The sequence below is a fragment of the Endocarpon pusillum genome, assembly GCF_000464535.1.
Source record: "Endocarpon pusillum Z07020 unplaced genomic scaffold scaffold1300, whole genome shotgun sequence".
Classification (NCBI taxonomy): domain Eukaryota; kingdom Fungi; phylum Ascomycota; class Eurotiomycetes; order Verrucariales; family Verrucariaceae; genus Endocarpon; species Endocarpon pusillum.
Window position 1 is genome coordinate 188,464 of NW_006913659.1, and position 21,326 is coordinate 209,789.

Below are 21,326 nucleotides of genomic sequence, written 5' to 3' on the forward strand. Positions count from 1 at the left end.
CTCTTGAAATGGATTCTCACGGGGCTGTCTCTCAGTCTTAAGGGATGCTGTGGTATGATAAGGACTTTGGGATTCTCGTGCAACCGGTTGTGACTTCTTTATACCAGTCTCCTATCTCTTCAACAATGCATCCACACAGCTAATTTAATCTTGTAGTGGCATGCTGGGGGAGTAGTGGATTTGTCTGCCAACCCAGAAATGCCACATGAGTGGCTCAGACCCTGCATTTCGGCTGTCCACATACGTAGTATTTTCACTCTATCTTATTGCACCGCCACGAGCTTTGTTATTAGCGTATTGGTCATAATCACAAGGTGGAGAGAGTGCTCTTCTGGAACCTCCCAATATTGAACAGCATATAGCGGGGCATGATTCCGTGGTACTCCCGCCTCAAATCAGGCGAGAATGAGTGCGGACAATCCGCGGGTTGCCTTCTTTTAAGAACGACCTTACTAACCGATCTACCTGTTACACAATAATGACTCTGGTTTCATCACAAAGCAAAACCGTTGCCTGGAAGTATGCTATTGACAGGCATCTTAGTCGCCTTTCCGACACGCAAAGGAAAACATTCTCTACAACGGCAACTCCTGAGGAATGCCTGGATCTCATTCGACAAGCTCAAGGACGAAAGAAATATGATCGCTTTATAGTGGCGCTGCGGCCATTGATCGAACCTTTGAAGAGGTTCGAGGGAAGTATTGATGTCCTTGTTCAGGCACAGTCGGGCATCGCTTCACCAATTTGGGGGCCCCTACGGATGGTGATCACAGTGGGTATTTCAGCAAAACAGCTACCATATCCCGTTGGCTCTTTTCTAACTGGTAGTAGCTCATCAGTGATCGCCTAAAGACGCTGCAGAATCTTGTCGTTCTACTTGATAGGATTGTTGATCCACTGAAGCGCTTTGCCAATTACGAGTCTCTCTTCAGTGAGAACGAGCTTCTACAAAATGCTATTGCTGCTCTGTATTGCGACCTCCTCGAATTCTCTTCTCGCATCATTCGGTACTATTCAAGGTCATCGTTTTGTTCGTCCGACTCCTGAGCTCTTCTTGCTGTGTGATTCTGACGCTTGTCGCAGTAAATGTCTTCAGCTCTTTCGACAAAGATCTACTTGAGGTTTCTGATAGCGTAAGACATCACTGGACCGAGATTGACATTGTCGCCAATGCGGCAAATATAGAAGAGGCAAAGAATGCCCGAGAAGCCGAGAAAGTCCAGCGACAGTGTGAGTAAACCAACTTTAGTGGCCTCGAGCAGCTGTTAAGTCTATCAGTGGACATACGGAAAGACATCAATCGCTGGCTCTCGCCCTCAAATGTTTCTGATGATCTTGCAAAGCATCTTTCAGAGTACGTGGAGGGTTCTTGCAAATGGCTCTTAGCAGAAGCAGCCTTGAAGGATGTCCTCAGTACTACCGATTCTTCAATGCTGCGCATCCTCGCAAGACCTGGCGGAGGGAAGACCACTGCGGCAGCTTTCCTGATCAGGCAGCTAGCAGGATCTACTTCCGGAGCGACTTTGTACTTTTTCTGCAAAGCTTCTGATGCAGAAAAGCGGACAAGTCTGCACGTTCTTCGATCACTCCTTTGGCAATGTTTGCAGTACGACAACAACCTATATGCGGCAATGGTGCAGTGGTACTACCAAAGTGGTCGTTCCATTGCTGACTCGCAAACCGATGTCATTGGAATGTTTACGACCTGCATGCAGGGCACCGCTCTGCCTGCAATCCACATCGTCATCGATGCCCTTGATGAATGTCTAGACAGTATGGATCTCCTGCCAGCACTCTCCAACGCAATGGCCGCTTCTCGCAGGCCACTCAAGCTGATTCTCTTCTCCAGAGACGGCATGAGTCTGCCAGATGTGCCAATTTTGCAATTACCAACCATTCATTTGACGAAGGATAAATGCCGAAGCTCAATAGATTCTTATGTGAAAAAGCGGCTCGCCGAGGTTGATTCCCTTGAAGGGCATCGGCATGACGATCAACTGGCCCAATCAATCTCGCATGCCGCAGATGGTCTCTGGCTCTTTGCACGACTTCTCATAGATGAGCTTCACTATGCACCAAGCTGGGGTGAAGTGCAGCGGCAAATTTCGGGCCTGCCGCACGGATTGAGGAATCTCTATACATCTATTCTCACCACAAAGGAAAAGACGTTCTCGGGGATGCAGCTAAAAATGATCCAAGAATTATTCCTTTGGATTGATACCACGGAGTACCTGCCAGAATGGTTTCGTTGGAACAAGAACAGTGATGTTATTGAAGATCAAACGATTTGTGCGATTTTGGATGTTGCTACGACCAGCAGAGAGCTCTTCGATCCACCAAACCTTATTAAACGGCTGGCATCGCCCCTGCTGGAAGTGCGCATCATCTCTCCCATGGTCGCAGTTGATCAGCATGGGACTCCATATCATTGCACTGCGTTCTCTGTCGAATATGTCCACCAGACTGTCATTCAGTATCTTCGATGGACTGTAGATGCGCTCTCAGCAGACCTGCCGCACTCGCTAAGACCAAGGCGACTGGCTGCTCTGTACCGAGGCGTGACCGCGACACATTATCTGAGCCAAAGTGATGACTTCAAAGATAATTTGCAACAGCTGCGTGAGCGTCCAAGACATGGCATCTTTGACAATTACCTTGAAATCGTCTATGGGCTGTGGGGAGCGCTGAACTTACCACATCTGAGGTGGGATTTGGATGCGGAGGAGAATGCCAAAGCAGCAACTCTCTGTGACCAACTCACCCATTTTCTTACAACAGAAAAATGTCTGGGATGGATAGAAGCTGCTATTATCATCAACTATGCTGGGCAATGGGTTAATTTGATCGAGAACGTCGAAAACGTCCTAGAGGTCGCTTCCGATCCATTGAGTTCGGCTCCAGCTTTTCACCGCTTCCATTGTGCACGGCAGACCCTCATGACTGACTTTATATACGTTCTGGCACAGACCTGGCCACAGGACGACCTTCCGACACAAACGCTCACCAGGATCGCTCAAATACCAAGGGGGTTCTATCAAAGACCATTGGCCAGGAAGGTCATGGCCCTGGCTCGGCAGTATCAATGGCTTCTTTCGCCAGCACAAGCGAGGTCGAGTAATTGCTTCTCGTTTAATGGCCGTGGGTAAGAATGAACAACCACGAGATGTACATCCGGGAAAAGTCACCCACCAGCTCTTCGCGACTTAAATCCCTAAATTAAGGAAACCTTCAACGGACAAGACTTCATCGACTTTGATCACTCGACTGGAAGAAAATGTGAAACCACCGGGGCATATGAGCGTCGGAGCTGAGGACTCAATCTGGACCGAGATCATCAGTCCCCAGACAAACTGCTCCGTATTCAGCAAATGCTTAGCATGGCCAATTCTTCTATCAATTCTGTGGAGAAGTGGATATAAGCCTCTCTAGATCTACGACTGTACACAAGCTGCACAGAGACTCGGTGACAGGCAATACAAATTGGATGCACATAGGGACTGGGAAGATATTTGTATAGAATTATTCCCTTTTCGTGATACCGTTGATACCGTCTATGGTGACCCGGGCGCTTCCCGTACAACGAGGGAGATCGGCAGCACCCCTGGGGTCAGACTACTACATAGTAGTACGGAATGGTGCATATTGAAGATCCCCGGGATTTAAGGATCAGTAGTTAGTACTACGTACTACGTAAGGCAGGAGAGAAAGGAGACCACAGTCAGCAAGGGGAGCGCCCAATTATGCTGATTGTTCCCTAGGCAGATCGGGCGCCAAAAGGACCTGACCTAGCCGCAATGGGATAAGAATGCTTCCCTCGCGCCTTTCTCTCCTGGCTAACAGAGCCGGGCGCAAAGCTAAAACGCTTTCGCAACTATCCAACCGCCCTCATACAGAGACCTTTGGTCCCCATTTCTCCTGCCAGAGATCAAACTTCAGCTCCTAGTCGTGCGTCCACACAGCACAGATGGGCACCTGACCTCCGCAAGGCACCCTTGATCCTCCCTAGATTCGCTGTCTTTCTGTCCACGATCTTTATTGTCTCCCCTTGGCATCGCCTAGAGGGCTACTAGTACTACTAACTTATGTAGGCTGTTGAGAATCTCGTGCCACAAACACTTCTCAATCTCCTGTTGTACCGTACCGAGTATCCATTCGAACCTGTGGCTGGTCCATGCTTTCATACCAGCGACCAAAGATATGCCTATTCTCGAGTAATCATACGCGCTTCCCCAATGGTCAAGGAGGATGGACTCTTCACGCTTTCCTCCCGGGGAATCCTTCCTCTCTTCCCCTCCTAAGCCAGCAGCGACAACCCGACCCATCATACCCGCCAATCTCAACATCTCATCCTTCTTATCCTTTGGCAAGCAACCGGCCAAGACGTGCTCTCCGGTAAAACGCAAACCTTTACCACCAAGTTCTCCTGCTCTGGCGCCAAAGAGAAACGGCGCAGCTGCCAACAACCAGAAATTGAGCCCCTCCTCCCTGGTGGCAGGCTCGGAAGCGTCCTCTCCCTTGTTGGTGAGAGACCTTGATCAGTCAGTCACTCTGCTCCTCCCGTTACCGCATTAATCAACCTGACGTGCTGTAAAACCATAGGTATCCACGAGGCCAATCCCCTTTCCTTCCCTCAGGTCCCATAGTCCGGAAACCGGTTAATGCTGGAAAAGATAACCAATCACCAGCAAATGCCTCCGGCTTACAAGGCCGGCCTCTTCGACATTCGAGAATCCCAAGTGAGCCCATTATACAAAAGCAGAGCATTGACGAGCAGGAAGACACAATGACGCGGTCGAGGACAATTGCTCTGCAACCAAATTCGCGCCCTCCGCCTCTCAAAATCAACGTACATGATCGTTCTTTGTCCATCAACCTGGTAGAGCCGAAGCAGCCAACAACGCCAGTCAACAAGATCACACAAATCTTCAATTGGAAAAGAACGGCTTCTCCTGGCGATGATTCGGACAGTACAGATGTTTCTGACAACAGCCTGTCTCCTTTCCCTTCACCCATGGCAGTCTCGCCACAAACCTCTCGCTATTCGGCTCGGTCTATTCCTCATGTCATCGATACACAAAAAGCGAACATTGGTGTCTTCCAGGATGGAGAACTTGAAAGTCCATGGGTACATTCTTCGGCGGGTGAGCATGATCTTTCGACCAAGGTTGGTCAGCTAGAGGGTGAGCTACGAGAGATTAGTTGTGAACTGGCTGGCTCCATCAAGCGAGAGATGGAGCTTGAGGATCTAGTAGAAAAATTACAAACAGAAGCGCCGGGAAGCAATGACGAAACACGCACGAGCGACTACTACTCCGACTACAGCGCAAGTTCCATGCGATTCACTATTGTAGAGAATGTATTGAAAATCGAAGACTTCGAAAAGATCAAGAGACAATCAGAACAAGAGAAGGCTCAAATGAAGGTCGATCTTTCTCAGCGGTGGCAGGATGAGATAGTTAGAAGAAAGGCATTAGAGTCACATGTCCAGCTGCTTGAAGGCCAGGTTTCGCGATTGAACCGTGAACATATCGATGCTTCATCGACCCTTTCCTCCAAAACCAAGGAATTAGAAGCCTCGCTTGAGGATGCTCGTCGGCGCTTTGCAGAGGAGCGACGGATCAAGGAGAAGTTTGAGGATTCCTTGACTGCTCTTCGCAACGATCTCGAACGGCATCGGCAGGAACGGGACAAACTACGAGACGAGGTGGTTCCAGAACTGCAGGCCAAGCTCCTTTCCAAGAACATTGGGCCTCCATCGCCGTCCTTCGACCATGCACGAATGCAACAGGAGATCCAGGCACTGAAAAGCGAGAATGCAGCTCTCAAGGAAGCTCGAAAAGCACAGCATGAAAGTCAGCATGGTCAACCTCGTTTCGACACTATATCTGAAGAAAGCGAGCCTTCTTCGTCCTCCATTGCACGAAGCTCTGTTGGCCTCAGCGGGTCGAACTCACTGGCTCGTGCTGCTCCGCCCCGTGCAAGTGGCCTTGTAAGAACAACATCGTTATCGAGATCGAGATCGAACTCCATCGGCGGCAAGAGTCCGACAGAGCCGCGCGAAATCCTCGTCGACCGGATGAAAGACGTGGAATTCCAGCGAGACGCACTTCACTCTGCAATGAAAGCATTGCTAGCGCGACAAGAATGCCAGAATAAGGAATTCCAGAAGCAGATTCGGGCGCTTGAACAGGAACGAGATAGAGCTATGTTACCACCCACTCCACGGAAACAGGGCTATGAGAAGGAGGTTCGAAGTCTGCGACAAGAAATCAACAATCTTCGACAACGAGCGAATGAAGCCATGACGCAGAAGCTGCAGTGTGAGAAAGGTCTAGGAGGATTGAAGATGGATCTCGACCGGTCCGAACAGGAGACAAGCACGCTTCGAAGATTGCTGAAAGAGCACGATATCGCCCTGCCTGAAGATCTATCCGGCTCATTACAGCATGCCTACGACGCACTACAACAAGACCGCGTCAATGCCGAAGCTCGTATTGAGGACGATTCTTTTTCACGCTCATTGGAGGAAGAACAACGACTTGCAGCACAGCTTAGGCAGAGTGCTGAAAGATCGGAAGGTCTTGCTCTGCAAATGTCAGCACAACTGGCGACAAACCAGGCGCTGCGCAACCGACTTGCGCAGGCAGTGGGACGTGGAGAGAGGGACCAGGCTGCCAATACGGGGAAGATCACCGAACTTGAAACCAAACTTCGTAGCTTGGAGGATACCGTCACAACAGCACAGCAACAATCGGAGACAGAAGTCATGAAACATGAAGAGGAAATGCGGATCCTGAAAGAGGCGCATAATGCGCAACTTCAACGATTGAAAGCCTCTGGACTTCGTAGCCCAACGTCACCTGGGTTGTCGAACAATAAACGAGGGCTTACACCTCTTATCTCTCCCATGTTCGCCCAGCGCAGCCCGAAGCTTGACAAGACGACTTCGGGACCAGGAGTGCGTCTCGATCAAGCACTGAGGACTGAGCATCTGGAGAAAAAGGTTAGCGAGTTGGAAGCTGCGCTGGAGAATGCAGACAATGAGATGCAACAAGTTGTATCACGAATGAATACTGCGCAGATCGAGGTCATGGAGTTACAGACCGAGAGGTAGAGCGATTGTCTCCCAGATTCCCTAGTATTAATACTAATCTTGATCTCTAGGGACGAAGCTTTGAGGCAGACCAGAAAGCTTCAGGCGGCGATCATGGCGGAACGTGAGAAATTGCAGTCGCTTATGAATGACTCGCAACAGTTTTGATGTGATGCTTTCGCTTTGGTGTGAGAATTACGGCGTCTACATCTTTCCGGTCTGGAGAGGTGTTCTTGGCTTCACTTCTTGAGGCTGCATTGTTGGTGTCTTGGAGTACCTTCTGGCGCTGTGACTAAACAAAAGCGGGAGCAAACAACTGACCGATGCCTCTGTTGGTGAGATCCCCCTTGGGGTCGACTCTGAAATTGTCGACCGAATGCTATATACAGCGTGACTATTCTTGGCCCGGAAAAGCAAGCGTTCTATACTGGAGTATCAGCCTGAGTTGGATTGTTGCTGTTCTTTATATGCTATTGACTCTACTTATTGTATATAGTTAAAAGATGTTTGGAGACTGGGTGAGGCTTGGGATGTGGCGTACGGAAGGATATCTTGCCCGGTGTGAGAAGACAACATTGTGTCTAGGTAATGGAACAGCATCCGAAGTATGTTGACATACAAGGCGTGGGACTTCGACGAATACTACACTATTCTAGCAGTTAGATCGATAGGATTAAGAACATTGGGAAGTTCACTTCTTAAGCTAGTCAGCGAGTCTGTATCTTTCAGTTTTGATACATGCTATTTAATAGTACATGATAACTTGGTTGTAGAAGGACCGACAAGCTTAATATTGTGCCTCATTATGTATGGCGAGGTGGCTGGGATAATTTTTGTACGGCCTGACACATCATCGGAATCTATAAACATCCTGTATTAGAATATTCGCCGATCGATACTATCTTGTATTGATAATTGGGCCATCTCTTGGGCATGTATCCAGTTGCTCTCTAAATCATCTCAAGGCAGTGAGCACTTTAACCCATTTCCATATCTGAAGCAAAGCCCTGAGCGAAATCCTCTTCTGCCCGACATCTTTTCGAAAAAAGAAGGAAAGGAGAGAGGAAGAAATCAGCCAGAGATCATCTACATTGTTGAGCGTCATCCCGTTTTTCGGCTTCCCTCCTATATTTTGTCGCTGGCACTCTCGTTACATGCGTCTACCATCCCGTTACAGTTCAGTCAAAGAGTTCTACTAGCCCTCAAAGACTTCTATTTCCAGTAAAAATAGGCAAAGATGACAGATGCCTCCACCCACCCAGCAGAATTCGTCAAGGCCCAGCAAACTCCAGAGAAGAAATCATTCATGTTCATAATCGAGCATCTAGACCCCGAGTTAGGAGACTGGTCCGCGCTCGAATACCGCACCATTGCTAAAGAATGCCGAGAAACCAAAAACCAATTCATCCTGTGTTCTGTGCTGCAAGACTTTGTCGTGAAAGCTGAGGGGTTGAGTTTGGGCGATGTTGTGGCTAAAAGGGTGGAGGAATTGTTTCCCCCGGAAGAACGGGATGGAAGAAGGGGTCGGAGGGTCTGTCTCTTGGATCCTCAGGCAAAGAAAGAGTTGAGTCCGGAAGATGGGGATTTGTTTGAGGGGTTCTTGTTCGGTGGGATTTTGGGTATGAGACCACTTCCCTTTTTGCTCTCACTGGTTCTTGTTTCGCTTATCGGTCAGGCGAGCGTGAGGTGAAGTGGGTGAGAAACCCTGGCTGACACGGTCTAGGAGACGATCCACCTAGAGGTACGACACCAGCTCTGCTTCTCCTTCCTTTCTGCCTCTGTGATGAAGGGTTGAAGTACTGGAGTTGATGAGGAAATCCCAGATCGCACATCAGAGCTACGCAAAAAGGGCTACGAAGGCCGAAGACTGGGCCCTGTGCAGATGACTACGGATACTGCTGTGAGGGTTACGAGGATGGTGGTTCAGGATAAGAGTACGTGTCTACCTTGCCTGTGACCATAGACATTTCTGAATGGCCAATGGCTGAATGATGATGGGGTTACCAGTCCTGCTAGAAGAGATACCTTACGTCGACTTCCCGGAATTGAAGCTCGATGAACATGAAAGTACGGAGATGCCGTTCCGGTATGTAAAGGGGGAAGATGGTGGCCCGGTTATGCCTGATGTATGTATCATCGATCATGGACATCTTGTGCGTGATGGGAGGGTCATAACTGACTGTATGGAACAGGGAATGATTGAATTGATCAAGAAAGATGCGGATAAGGGATTTGATGATTTCTTACAGAGTTGAGACTGCTCAAAAACAGCTGTGGTGGGTGGATACGCGGCGATAGTATCTGTCGCTACCGTGATAGTCTTTGATGTGTAAAGTGATGTCTCCACAAGCAGCTAAGGCGAGCATGTGTCTTCCCCCTGCCCACCAGGACATCCACCTCCAAGCTTTCGAGAGAGTACCATCCATCTTAGGAATCCGGCTTATTTGCTGGCATTTGCAATAGATGTTGGTGTCCAAATGTTCCGGTGTCAGGGTCACAACGCCTCGCAACACTTAAGGGTCGTCTAGTCCAAGCTTAACTAATTGAACTTCTGGCTAACTAAAACGGGCGCGCTGATCGGGAAATATTCGGGCTAACTTGGTTATTTACGAACTCGAGGTGTCCGCATACGATCCTGAATAATGAGCAGCCTCCAATCTGAAGTCAACTTGAAGTCAGCCGACTCCAAACGACAATTGAATAGAGATTGCCAACACATCTCGATCCTTTGCTTCAGATTCATCTGTGGGTGTTTGGCGACCTAAAACCAACAAAGTGGGCTCAATGAGGTTTCAGCCCCAGATGCAAAGAACACAGTAGCCTTGGACTTTAAAGCCAGGACGACTCGGACGTCCTGGACGTCGTGGCTCATCATATCGTCATGAAGATCCCCGCTCTAGGTCTGTCAGGCCATTCTAGGACGTCGATATCAGCATGGCTGCTCAACGCGATAGCTCTACTGCTGTTGGGCCAGGCCTCAGTAACTGCAGAGAAATCCGCTGCAGACTACTTTATACGGTCCCTACCCGGACAGCCAGAGGGACCTTTACTGAAGATGCATGCAGGGTAAGTCTTGCAGTGACTACTGGGCCGGATCTGAAGCTGACAAGATGCAGACACATCGAAGTAAACCCTGAACATAACGGCAACCTTTTCTTTTGGCATTACAAGAACCGCCATATTGCCAACAAACAGAGAACTGTGATATGGCTGAATGGCGGGCCCGGATGCAGTTCTATGGATGGGGCTTTGATGGAAATCGGACCATATCGACTGAAAGATGATCAACATTTAGTATATAACGAAGGGTCATGGGATGAATTTGCCAATCTTCTCTTCGTGGATAACCCTGTTGGTACAGGTTTTAGCTATGTCGATACGAACAGCTACTTGCATGAGTTGCCAGAAATGGCAGATCAGTTCATTGTCTTTCTGGAAAAGTGGTTTGCAATATTCCCAGAATATGAGCACGACGACGTAAGTAGTATTGTTCACCTCGATGCCATGCCGCTGCTGATTTTTGACCAGATCTATTTTGCTGGCGAGTCTTACGCCGGGCAGCATATTCCATATATCGCTCAGGCCATCATCGATCGTAATGCCAAAGCACGCGGGCAAAGCAAGGTGGAATGGAACATGAAAGGGCTCCTTATCGGCAATGGCTGGATAGCTCCATCAGAACAGTATCAATCCTACCTCCAATTCGGATACGATGAGGGTCTGGTGCAAGGCGGTTCCGACATTGCAAACAAACTTGAAGCTCAGCAAACCAGATGTCTTGCAGATCTTAATGCTCCTGGCGGTACGGAGCACGTGGACGTGGCTCCATGTGAAAGCATTCTAACGATGATGCTTGATCTTACGCAAAAGGACAAGAAGTGCTACAACATGTATGACGTGCGTCTACTTGATGACTACCCGTCTTGTGGAATGGCATGGCCTCCTGATCTAACCAGAGTTACTCCTTACCTCCGCCGCGCTGATGTGGTCCAAGCATTACACATCAATCGAGATAAACGAACAGGTTGGACAGAGTGCGCAGGTGCGGTTAGCGGGGCCTTTCGTGCACGACATTCGAAACCAAGTATACGTCTGCTACCCGGCCTGCTCGAATCCGGCCTCCCAATTTTACTCTTCAGCGGAGACAAAGATCTTATCTGTAACCACCTGGGCACTGAAGACTTCATTCATAATATGGCTTGGTCCGGTGGTACAGGGTTTGAACTCTCCCCTGGCATATGGGCTCCGAAGCGTGACTGGACTTTTGAAGACGAGCCGGCAGGCATATATCAAGAAGCTCGCAATCTGACCTATGTACTATTCTACAACTCAAGCCATATGGTTCCCTTCGATTATCCGAGACGAACACGAGACATGCTGGATCGTTTTATTGGCGTGGACATTGCAAGCATTGGCGGAAGTCCCGCCGACAGCCGTATTGACGGAGAAAAGGCTGGACTGGAGACAAGTGTAGGCGGTCATCCCAACAGTACCGCAGCCGAAGCGGATGAAAAGCAGAAGCTGAAGGAAGCTGAGTGGAAGGCGTACTACAAAAGTGGCGAGGCAGCTCTCGTGGTGGTTGTGATCGCTGCAGCAATCTGGGGGTGGTTCGTTTGGCGGGGACGACGCAGACAAAAAGGCTATTCTGCAGTGCCACTGGGAAATGGTCGTTTGGGGATGGAGGCTTTTAGATCCCAGCAGGGCAAGAGAGATGTCGAGGCAGCAGATTTTGACGAGAATGAGTTGGATGATCTACATAGTCGACCGAGACCCAACGGCATGGCAAGAGATAGAGACGCGGAGCGATATGCATTAGGTAGTGATAGTGATGAAGATGGGAGGAACACGGTAGGCAAGGAAAAGGGTAAGGTAGGGCCGACGTAGCTGATTGATGTGGTCGAGCATGTAAAGTATACTGGTGGGTGTACAGGCATTTATTGACATCCTCATTCTTCAATTTTAAGTTTTCCTCTTCTCTCTCTTTCTTCACTCTCACTCTCTCACTCACTCTCACATTTACACACTCTCTCATTACATGAGGGAGCATCAATAGGCCCTGTCTAGAATAGGCGGCGAAACCAAGATAGTTGGGATGCTCTCGGAATTATAGACGGCATCGGAACAGCCTAGACAGTTTGGCGGCACGCCTCGACCTGATCTTCGCTTCCGAGATCTCGATTCACCACTAGATGGCGTCCTTGAGAAGCCACGATATGCACGGCCGTACGCATCCTCAAGGGTAAGGTTACCGGATCTCTCAATCTCGACCAAACCTCCAGGAATTATTCCAAATGCAGCCATCCACAGATGCATCAGGTCACCATGCTCCGCAGTCATATCAGTCTCTAGTGTATGGAGTTCCGACCGTCTCGACCAATACCCGTGATGAGGATATTCTGACATGGAATGACAGCTTTCATTCTAGGCTTGGGGGTCTTAACACACGCCTGGGACTCCAGGGCGAACATGTATTTACGAACGCCACTTAGTCTGTTTGGGTGTTCGTCTCACATACATGTGTGCTGGATTCAGTGAGTGGGCACACAGCCAGGCAGACGGGCAACAGCGCTCTTTTGAGCTGCGGCCCGTTTCCAGATCAGCCTGGCTCTTTCCCGACTTTCCAGCCTTTACTTCGAGAGAGGTCCGTCTTGATCACATGGTGCTTGTTTGTATTCCATACCTGTCATATCAATGATAGAGTCACGATCGTCCCTGTGTTGCTCAGCCTCCTATCCTCTGTTTTTGAGACCTTTACTTGCACAGTCTCGAATTGTCTCAACACCTTGCCCAATTAGACGCTTTCTCGAAACAGGGTTTTCTCTGCTCTCAGCTTTTGATAGCTGTCTGCTAGCCACATCTCCAAGGATACACCATTACTGAGCCGCGGATCGGCAGATCTTCAATATTGGTGCATGACTGGCCGTCCCGTTGTCCGGGACAGTCAAGACAGCAAGCGCTAAATTGCGACATTGCTCTTTGGTGAAGTATGTCTATGGGCGAGATCTTCACCTATAATCTGCTTAATCTGTCTCTAGCAAGCCATTGCCACATCGCACTTTTGAGTACTTGGGCGACATCTGATGTTGCGGGCGGCTGTTCTCATCCATGATCGTAACACACATTATGACATGTGTCTTTGTATTTGAGCTCTTTAGGTGCAGCTCCAAAAGCTATGAGCGCAGGTGAAATGGTCAATGTCCTGGCACGATACAATGCCGGATTTGTCGTGTTGTCTTATCTTGTCTCGCTTGTTGGCTGTGTCACTACGTTGGAGCTCGTCCACCGGAGAACTTCAAGACATGGCGCATACAATTGGTGACCTTGATCACAGCACATCAACGGTGATGCCTCTACTAACCTGGTTGTAGGTATCTGTTGGTGACATCGTCAATCACAATGGGCGGCATAGGTATTTGGTGTATGCATTTCATTGGAAACAGGGCAATCGTCATGGCTGAAGGCCAGCCAGATATGCAAATCGTTTACAATACTGGTTTTACGTCTGTCTCATTCTTTCTGCCGATTTTGGTTTTGTCTGGAGCATTTTATCTGCTTGATGCCACTGACAGGATCAATCGCTATTATATTGCGTTGGCGGGTCTATTGATGGGTGTGGCAATCAGTGCAATGCACTACGTGGGTCAACTTGGAATAGCAACCTACCACTGTACCTATCGAGTTGGAAACGTGGTTGGAGCATCTATCATCTCGATCGTGGCCAGCATAATTGCATTGAATGTCTTTTTCACCCTTCGAGAGAGTTGGACGGATAGCTGGTGGAAGAGGGTACTGTGTGGAACAGTCCTAGCATGCTCAGTCTCTGGTATGCATTGGACGGCCACAGTCGGAACATGGTATCGATTCAAAGGCTCTGGGTCAAGACCAACTGATCCGTTGTCGAGGAAGCAAACTGTGATAGTGTGTGCCACGTTGGTAAGACCTCTCCTGACCTCTTCTGAAATCGTTCTAAAACGTGACTAGTCAGTTGCGACCTGCATTCTCATGCTCTTGGTTGCTTTGATTGCAGGGTACAAGAAGAAAACGTGTCGAAGTCGAGCTCAGCAATTAGTCCTTGCCTGTGGATACTTTGACGAAGGTGGCAGAATCATGGTCACGACTGAAGGCGCTTTGCCTACACAGAAAATAGCGGATCACTACATGGACAAGGTGGGTTGGATTGCCATGTGCTGGAACGTTAGCTGACATCATGTGGAAGACATTTTGTGACCAGGTCTTTGACAGGACACATCCCGCATTTATTTGGGCTTTCAGAGCTTCTTACAACTGGCATACCTTGAAAGCATTGATTCCTGGCATGAAAGATCATCTACATGCCACCGACAGTGCCGCCATGCACTGCCCAGAAGAATCGAGATCTATGGTCAACACCTGCAGCGCTTGCCCAGACTTCTCCATGGTCTTCAAAGAGCTCTTTATCTTGGCAGCTCTGAATCTCGCGTATCAAATCCATCGACCATTAGAGGTCTTGGGAAGATTGTTCGAGGAGCCACTCGAAACTGGACGAAGAACGCGGCTGCCAAGCTGCAGAAGAAGCTCGGATGTCGAGTCAACTCCAAGTCCCGTGGATAAGGAAAAAGATATTCTTCTGCGCTTCCTCAGCGCCGGCAAATTCCTTTTCGTTACACGGCAGGTGAGCAAAACCGATGTGGCTCTTTTCGGAGCTGCTGGGTTCCGATTTGCCCCTATAACGCAAATTTCGGGTGCACTGTCGAAAACCATGGAACTTCCTAGTGATGAGCTGACAGCTCGTCTTCAGCACATGCGGACCCAGACAGCCTCTGAAAAGCTCATGCCACCTGGAGTGCACCTAGCCTGCTTTATGTTGCGCCCACGTCTTCATCAAGGCTTTGATATTCTGGTACCTGGAAAATCACGTAATCAGCTGCCCGCCGTCAAGTTACCGTATGATGACCTGACAGACCAGCAAGCTGAAGTACTCAGGAAACTAGACGACCATACCGTTGCCCAGATGTTCGAGATGCTACAGGGCAGCACTGACCTTGGTTCAAAAAATGAAACCGAGTTTTATCGGGACTTCCTACGTGCACTCACACAACTAGTCAGACAGATCGATGATACCAAAATCTTACAGGCCAAATTTTCTGCTTGTGTGGTTGAGGCTCCGTGTCAACCGCAGGGTCATTCCGATACAGCATCAAAGCCTTGTTCCTTACTTTCAATTCACATGATCAGCACAATATATACCCCCTCGCCCAAATCCGACTTCGTCTTCATACCTCTCCGCTCCTTTACGGTCCAGCAGCAGGTGTATATGGGTGTGGCTGATCAAGAGGCATTTGCACGCCAGGCTGTTGTGGAGTTTGCCCATTGCTTTGAGCCAGGAGAAGACGAAAATAAGAGGAATTCAAACCACTCATCTCGTGTGCCGATCCTATCTTCACGAGCACCCGACTCACCCAGCAGCTGGCACTGGTCCAAGGGCAGCAGTCAACGCAGTATTGACGAAGCTCGAGGTTCAAGCAGCACGGCTGAGAAGCTTGTCAACTCTGCTTCTGGTGCGATAGTTGTTAGCAACGATGTCACACTGGATATTACCGATACGTTAAAGCCAATAGAGAAGGCTGGAGAGGGGCAGAATGAGATGGGCTCGACGGGAGGCGCAAGTGCCACTGCGGTTGAAACAGAAACTTATGTGGATAAGCTCTTTGCATTGTGTAGAGGATGATAGTTTCTCCAAAATATGTAGACGATAATGTATCAATAGCAACAAGCAATAGACCTTCACTTTCTCCTACCGCGAGCGCTGACCGTTCAACAAGCAACCTCCTTTTTGATCTGATGTCTGTAGCTAGACACCTGATATGCGTCAAGTTGTTCGCATAGCCTTAGTAGATGCTGGCCACTCCACAGGCGAAGATCAATCAGGGGACGGGCTTGGCGTTGTACTTAATGGTGAACAGCTTCAAGTTGGAGTTGTTTGCTCCACTTCTACGTTAGCACCAACATCTCCAACATCTTGACTGAATCAGTATGTATTTGATAAATATGAAGACGCGCATCAGCCCCAATTGAGAAGTCTGTAGTTATGGAATTTCTTCAAGGTATGTCCGAAATCAGGAGGATCGTCTCGTTCAGACTTCCCGCACTCTCTCGAACATGCTTCCCACTTTATCCGTGGAACATGACAACCTCAGCTATCTAAGTAGCAATGGCTTCCACACCACCCTTTCTTGTCTACTCAATTCCCCCCAGGGCAACAGCGCTCTCAGCTAATCCCGCCCTACATGCACCTAGATCAAGCGCTGTCGTATCTCCGCTCGTCGCCGTCGCTCCTCTCAGCCTTCTTCTCCAACCCAACCACAACACCCTCCTCCTCCTCCTCAACGAGAACCTCCCCACAACCAAACACGACGACCCAGCAATGGCTCCGCTACCTCGAAACCTACCTCTTGACCCCGCTCTTCACCTACCTCCCCTCGCTCAACCCGCTGTCAGACCCCAAAGCCAGCAACAACCGCACCAATTTCAAATCTGCCGGCTCCGCCAGCAACGGCGGTGCGGATGTCCTCACGACCATCCTCGTTCTGGCCTCGCTCTTTGTCGTCTTCAAGATCGCGAATTATATCCGCAGGTTGGTGGTCTGGTGGACGGTTTTTCTGCTGAAGATTGTCTTGCTCTATGTCGTCTTAGTGCTGGGGGTTGGATCAGACGGTTAGGGATGGGGCGATGGCTTGGGGGTTTGTGGAGGGCGTGGTGGAGTGGGTGGGGAGGGAGTTTGGGGGCGGCGGTGGTAGTGGGACGGGAAGGGGAGGAGGAGCGAGGGGATATGATGCTAGAGGACCGGCTGGGAGGAGCGGTTATGGCTCTGGGTACGGTTATGGGGGAGGAAGAGGACAGGTTCCGAGGGGGACAAGGAGGGGTGGTTGGGTTTGAGGCTGAGGGAGTTGAACGAGAATTCACTACCGGAAGAAAATGGGATTGAATCTTGCAAAGAAGAAACTGGAGCACAAGATTTTGCGCTTTGGCATGATGAAAGATCCCAACTTAAAGAGGAATTACAACCCAAGGACTTCTTTCGATGGTCTCATCGTCAATTATTCTCCCTCATCGACAAATACGCTTTGGCCTGTACTTCACCCCCAAGCGAAGTATTCTGCTTGCCATCGCAATCTCATGGCTCCCAACACACGGCGCAGCAGTAGCAATATACCTCATGCGGAGTGACGTCCTTGCTCGTTCTTTTCCTACGCCAGACTTTGGCACAGGGCACCTCCAAGGATCCTGTCAAGGTCGATCAGAGCCTCGTCCTCTTTCAGCTGAGCACCACATGCCAGAGCGTAACCAGGAAACTTTCTCCAAAACGGTTTCAACCTTGTGTCTGCTCGATCGGAATCCGAGGTTTCATCATAAGTCTCTGTCACAGTCGACTTGTCGCACTTCATCCACCCTCCCACGCTGGCTCAGCATCTTCTCGTTCTCGCGGCTCTCGTGGTTCTTGCGCTTCATGGTATTGGATCGCATCATCGATGTAGCTGAGAATGTCACCCACACTGTCTTCATCCTGAACATCAAGTCGCAGAAATGATACCATACTGAAATCATCGATCAACTTCGCAACAGCTCTGTTCAGCTTTTTGAACGATCCACCGCTCATGACTGTGTCAATCTCTGCTGGATCCCTCAAGTCGACCGTATGTGCTGCGCTCCCTCGTCCAGTGTCTTCGTCGTCCAGAAGGGCTTGATCTGGATCCACAAAACGCTTCAACTCCTTTTGGCCCATCAGGTCTTTGACCAAGTCCATCTTGGACAAGATATTAACGTGAGGAAGCTCGAGCATGATCATTGCGCTCATGGCGGAAAGGGTCCCAGCGAAGAATTTGGCCTTGTCAATCACAAAGGTCGCTTCTAGAAGGTATGCAGCACACAGGCTGATGTTCAACGGGCCGGATCTTGAGAGATGCCCGATCAGTCCGGGAAGAAGTGGGATGTGCGTGTATAGTTCAATCTGACCAGGCAGGTCGAAGATGATGAGATACTCCTCGCTCAGAGGTTCAATGGCTGTAGATAGAAAATCCAAGTTCTGTAGCAGAAATTCGAAACAGTAGATCAGGCCACCATTCGGTCCGAGGGACAGCTCCTCCATAACATCGTCGAGGGAAATAAGATCTTTGATATCGAGATCGGGTTCATAGCTGAAGTCTGAGGCGGCGGGATCAAGGTTGACATAGAAGCAACTTCGCCGAGAGTTCTGTAGGTGTTCTATCAATGCTGTGCAGAAGGTAGTCTGCCCATACGTTAGCGGAGCGGCTTTTGAGGCAGATATGTCTTCATGGCAGCCTACCTACCTTACCTGCACCTGCTGGGCCCATCACCAGGACACCAAATTTGGACATTTTGACCGTCCCAAACCCGTCGAATCAGAATTGACCTGCACGCGGTCCCAGGAGGTCAGCCTACGAACCAGGTGCCTGGACCATCTCGGTACGAGTAAGACTTCATGGGACATTTATTGAATGCTCGGGGCCCAAGAACAATGCTACTGACTACGTTGTAGTAACTACAGATACTCCGCAATCACTGCCAAAACTGCTCGGACCGGAGTAAAGTTTCCGGCCAGCTTAGCCTTGACCCCCTTTGGATGCAAAGTTTTGGCTGGGGAAAATGGCGCCATTACGGCCGATTTCGTCCCTCATAAGGTTATCCCACTATCGACGGCCTCGCATTGGGCAACGTCTTTTTGGTGGATCAAAATGTCATCCTACGCTTCTGTTGCTTGAATTCTTCTTCCCATCCCCCACACAGAGCTCAGTCACTGTCACTCCGGACGGCTTTCAGTACAAAGAGCTCAATTGACTTATTGCCCTCCACCCCCTTCGAAATCTGTACATATCGCTTGCACCTTACACTCTTTCGAGCAATTTTTGCACCTCTGAAAGAAAGTCTCCGAGATCTCAGCCCCGGACTCCAACATGGGCAGCATCACAAACGGCAACCATGGGAAGGGTGATACATTCCTCTTCACATCGGAGTCGGTTGGCGAAGGCCACCCTGACAAGATTGCGTCAGTTATCCTGCTTCCGCTGTTCGAGGGAACCGTAACTGACAACCACTATAGCGATCAGGTTTCAGACGCCATCCTCGACGCCTGCCTAAAAGAGGACCCTCTTTCCAAGGTAAGTTCAGAAAACGTGGCAGACGAAGCAGATGATGACCAATGCTCCTCTGCAGGTTGCGTGTGAAACTGCTACCAAGACCGGTAAGTACAATGCCGTTCAGGGAATATTCGTCTGTCCTGACAATTAACAGGCATGATCATGGTTTTCGGCGAGATCACCACCAAAGCGCACCTTGACTATCAGAAGATCGTCCGAAACACCATCAAAGATATTGGATATGACCACTCAGACAAAGGGTTCGACTATAAAACCTGCAACGTTCTCGTTGCCATCGAACAGCAGTCCCCCGATATCGCTCAAGGCCTGCATTATGATGAAGCACTCGAGAAATTAGGAGCCGGTGACCAAGGCATCATGTTCGGATATGCCACTGATGAGACCCCGGAACTTCTCCCCTTGACAATCCAACTCGCACATAGATTGAATGCCGCTATGAGCGCAGCACGCCGGGACGGCACTCTTCCCTGGCTGAGACCCGACACTAAAACTCAGGTGACTGTCGAATATGCCCATGATGGTGGTGCAGTCGTCCCTCTCCGAGTCGACACCGTCGTCGTCAGCGCCCAACATAGCGAGGACATCTCGACCGAAAAGCTGCGAAAAGAGATCAAAGAGAAGATCATCCAAAAAGTCATCCCAGCCAAATACCTCGACGAAAACACGGTCTTCCACATCCAACCTTCCGGCCTCTTCATCATTGGTGGGCCCCAAGGCGACGCTGGCCTTACCGGCCGCAAAATCATCGTTGACACCTACGGCGGCTGGGGCGCCCACGGCGGCGGCGCCTTCTCCGGGAAAGATTACTCTAAAGTTGATCGCAGCGCCGCCTACCTCGCTCGCTGGATCGCCAAGTCCCTTGTTAATGCGGGACTTGCCCGACGAGCCTTGGTACAGCTCTCCTACGCCATTGGAGTGTCTGAACCCCTGTCTCTGTTCGTCGAAACATATGGTACAGGCCAGAAAAGCTCGGCTGAGCTTGTCGAGATCATCCATAAGAATTTCGATCTCCGACCGGGTGTTATTGTCAAGGAGCTAAATCTGATTGATCCGATCTACTGCCGAACAGCGAAGAACGGCCATTTCAGTGATCAGAGCTTCACTTGGGAGAAACCGAAGACGCTGAAGCAATAGATATCACTTTCAAATGACCCGATTTTGCTTATTTCTGTTGGGCTTGCTTTGTTTTCAACAACTCAAAGCATTTACAGGTATTCAATAGACAGATGTGGGATTGTTCTTGAGTGGTGAGCTTTTTTTCTTTTTCGCTTCCCCCGATGGAGGGTCCTTTTTTTGGTTTCTTTCCAAAAGGAGAAGATCATACTCTGGCGTGGGCAGGTCTGAGATTCAACACTATGATACCCCCTACGCGCTTTCTACAGGTTTAAAAGAATAGGTTGCCATTCGTGAAGGAGAGAAAGAAAGCAAAGAACCTAGATATTGAGAAAATGACAATATAGGGATCTGGCTTCTCGAAATCCTAATACATGGGACAAATTGGCTCCCGAGCTGGTCTGATGTGCAGCTGTCGTGACCATGCCTATGTTGGATCTGCCATTTCCACCCGGAGCCTCGTCATAAATACCTACCCCCAGAGACTGCCTTCCAATAACTATAAACATCAGTGGTCGTGGAGGTATGACATGAACGGGAAGTCCTTCAGCCTTCCGTTGTTAGATCTCTGGTCAGATAGATGGAGGGTGAGGGAAGACTGAGGCTGGCCGTGATCTTCAGTTAAGATCGAGAAGAAGTTGTGATCCATGCCAGGGCGGGGTATGCAAAGTGGCGTAACACAGCATACCAGTCGCTTCGTTCCATGACCTTCACTGCGCAGTTTGACAATGCTAATATGCTCCTAGTGAAGCTATTTTACTGCTGTTTCTTTTCTCCAATCCTACCTCACATCATATCACTAGCGTTGCATTTTGCACTACTTTTTATATATTATTAACGGCACAATACTATAGCCGCGAGCATACTGGTACTGGTGGATGGTCAGCCCTGCACCACATTGCCCACATCTTCCTCTCATCAACTCTTGCAACTTTCTCTGATCATCTTTCCTAACAGCACTTTCG

The 21,326-nt window shown here is 49.5% G+C and overlaps 7 protein-coding genes across 7 annotated transcripts; 6 read left to right on the plus strand and 1 right to left on the minus strand.

The window, feature by feature from the left end:
• Positions 1-478: 478 nt before the first annotated feature.
• Positions 479-3,146, plus strand: EPUS_00717 (uncharacterized protein; the record flags this gene model as incomplete). The annotated part of the gene is made up of 4 exons (XM_007801497.1): positions 479-772; positions 832-1,030; positions 1,084-1,230; positions 1,279-3,146. The coding sequence occupies 4 exons, from the start codon at positions 479-481 to the stop codon at positions 3,144-3,146; spliced, it is 2,508 nt and encodes an 835-aa protein (XP_007799688.1).
• A 1,099-nt stretch (positions 3,147-4,245) lies between these two features.
• Positions 4,246-7,261, plus strand: EPUS_00718 (uncharacterized protein; the record flags this gene model as incomplete). Its single annotated transcript, XM_007801498.1, has 3 exons — positions 4,246-4,538; positions 4,600-7,110; positions 7,165-7,261. 3 exons carry the CDS (start codon positions 4,246-4,248, stop codon positions 7,259-7,261), a joined length of 2,901 nt encoding a protein of 966 aa, XP_007799689.1.
• Positions 7,262-8,330: 1,069 nt separating this feature from the next.
• Positions 8,331-9,348, plus strand: EPUS_00719 (uncharacterized protein; the record flags this gene model as incomplete). The annotated part of the gene is made up of 5 exons (XM_007801499.1): positions 8,331-8,763; positions 8,817-8,834; positions 8,917-9,027; positions 9,101-9,219; positions 9,286-9,348. 5 exons carry the CDS (start codon positions 8,331-8,333, stop codon positions 9,346-9,348), a joined length of 744 nt encoding a protein of 247 aa, XP_007799690.1.
• Positions 9,349-9,974: 626 nt separating this feature from the next.
• Positions 9,975-12,479, plus strand: EPUS_00720 (Pheromone-processing carboxypeptidase kex1; the record flags this gene model as incomplete). The annotated part of the gene is made up of 4 exons (XM_007801500.1): positions 9,975-10,159; positions 10,210-10,570; positions 10,622-11,962; positions 12,204-12,479. 4 exons carry the CDS (start codon positions 9,975-9,977, stop codon positions 12,477-12,479), a joined length of 2,163 nt encoding a protein of 720 aa, XP_007799691.1.
• Positions 12,480-13,543: 1,064 nt separating this feature from the next.
• On the plus strand, positions 13,544-17,057 carry EPUS_00721 (uncharacterized protein; the record flags this gene model as incomplete). The annotated part of the gene is made up of 5 exons (XM_007801501.1): positions 13,544-14,026; positions 14,075-14,260; positions 14,325-15,789; positions 16,370-16,706; positions 16,766-17,057. The coding sequence occupies 5 exons, from the start codon at positions 13,544-13,546 to the stop codon at positions 17,055-17,057; spliced, it is 2,763 nt and encodes a 920-aa protein (XP_007799692.1).
• Positions 17,058-17,513: 456 nt separating this feature from the next.
• On the minus strand, positions 17,514-18,468 carry EPUS_00722 (GPN-loop GTPase 3; the record flags this gene model as incomplete). The annotated part of the gene is made up of 2 exons (XM_007801502.1): positions 17,514-18,359; positions 18,421-18,468. 2 exons carry the CDS (start codon positions 18,466-18,468, stop codon positions 17,514-17,516), a joined length of 894 nt encoding a protein of 297 aa, XP_007799693.1.
• Positions 18,469-19,044: 576 nt separating this feature from the next.
• On the plus strand, positions 19,045-20,382 carry EPUS_00723 (S-adenosylmethionine synthase; the record flags this gene model as incomplete). Its single annotated transcript, XM_007801503.1, has 4 exons — positions 19,045-19,136; positions 19,191-19,248; positions 19,304-19,331; positions 19,382-20,382. 4 exons carry the CDS (start codon positions 19,045-19,047, stop codon positions 20,380-20,382), a joined length of 1,179 nt encoding a protein of 392 aa, XP_007799694.1.
• Positions 20,383-21,326: the final 944 nt, after the last annotated feature.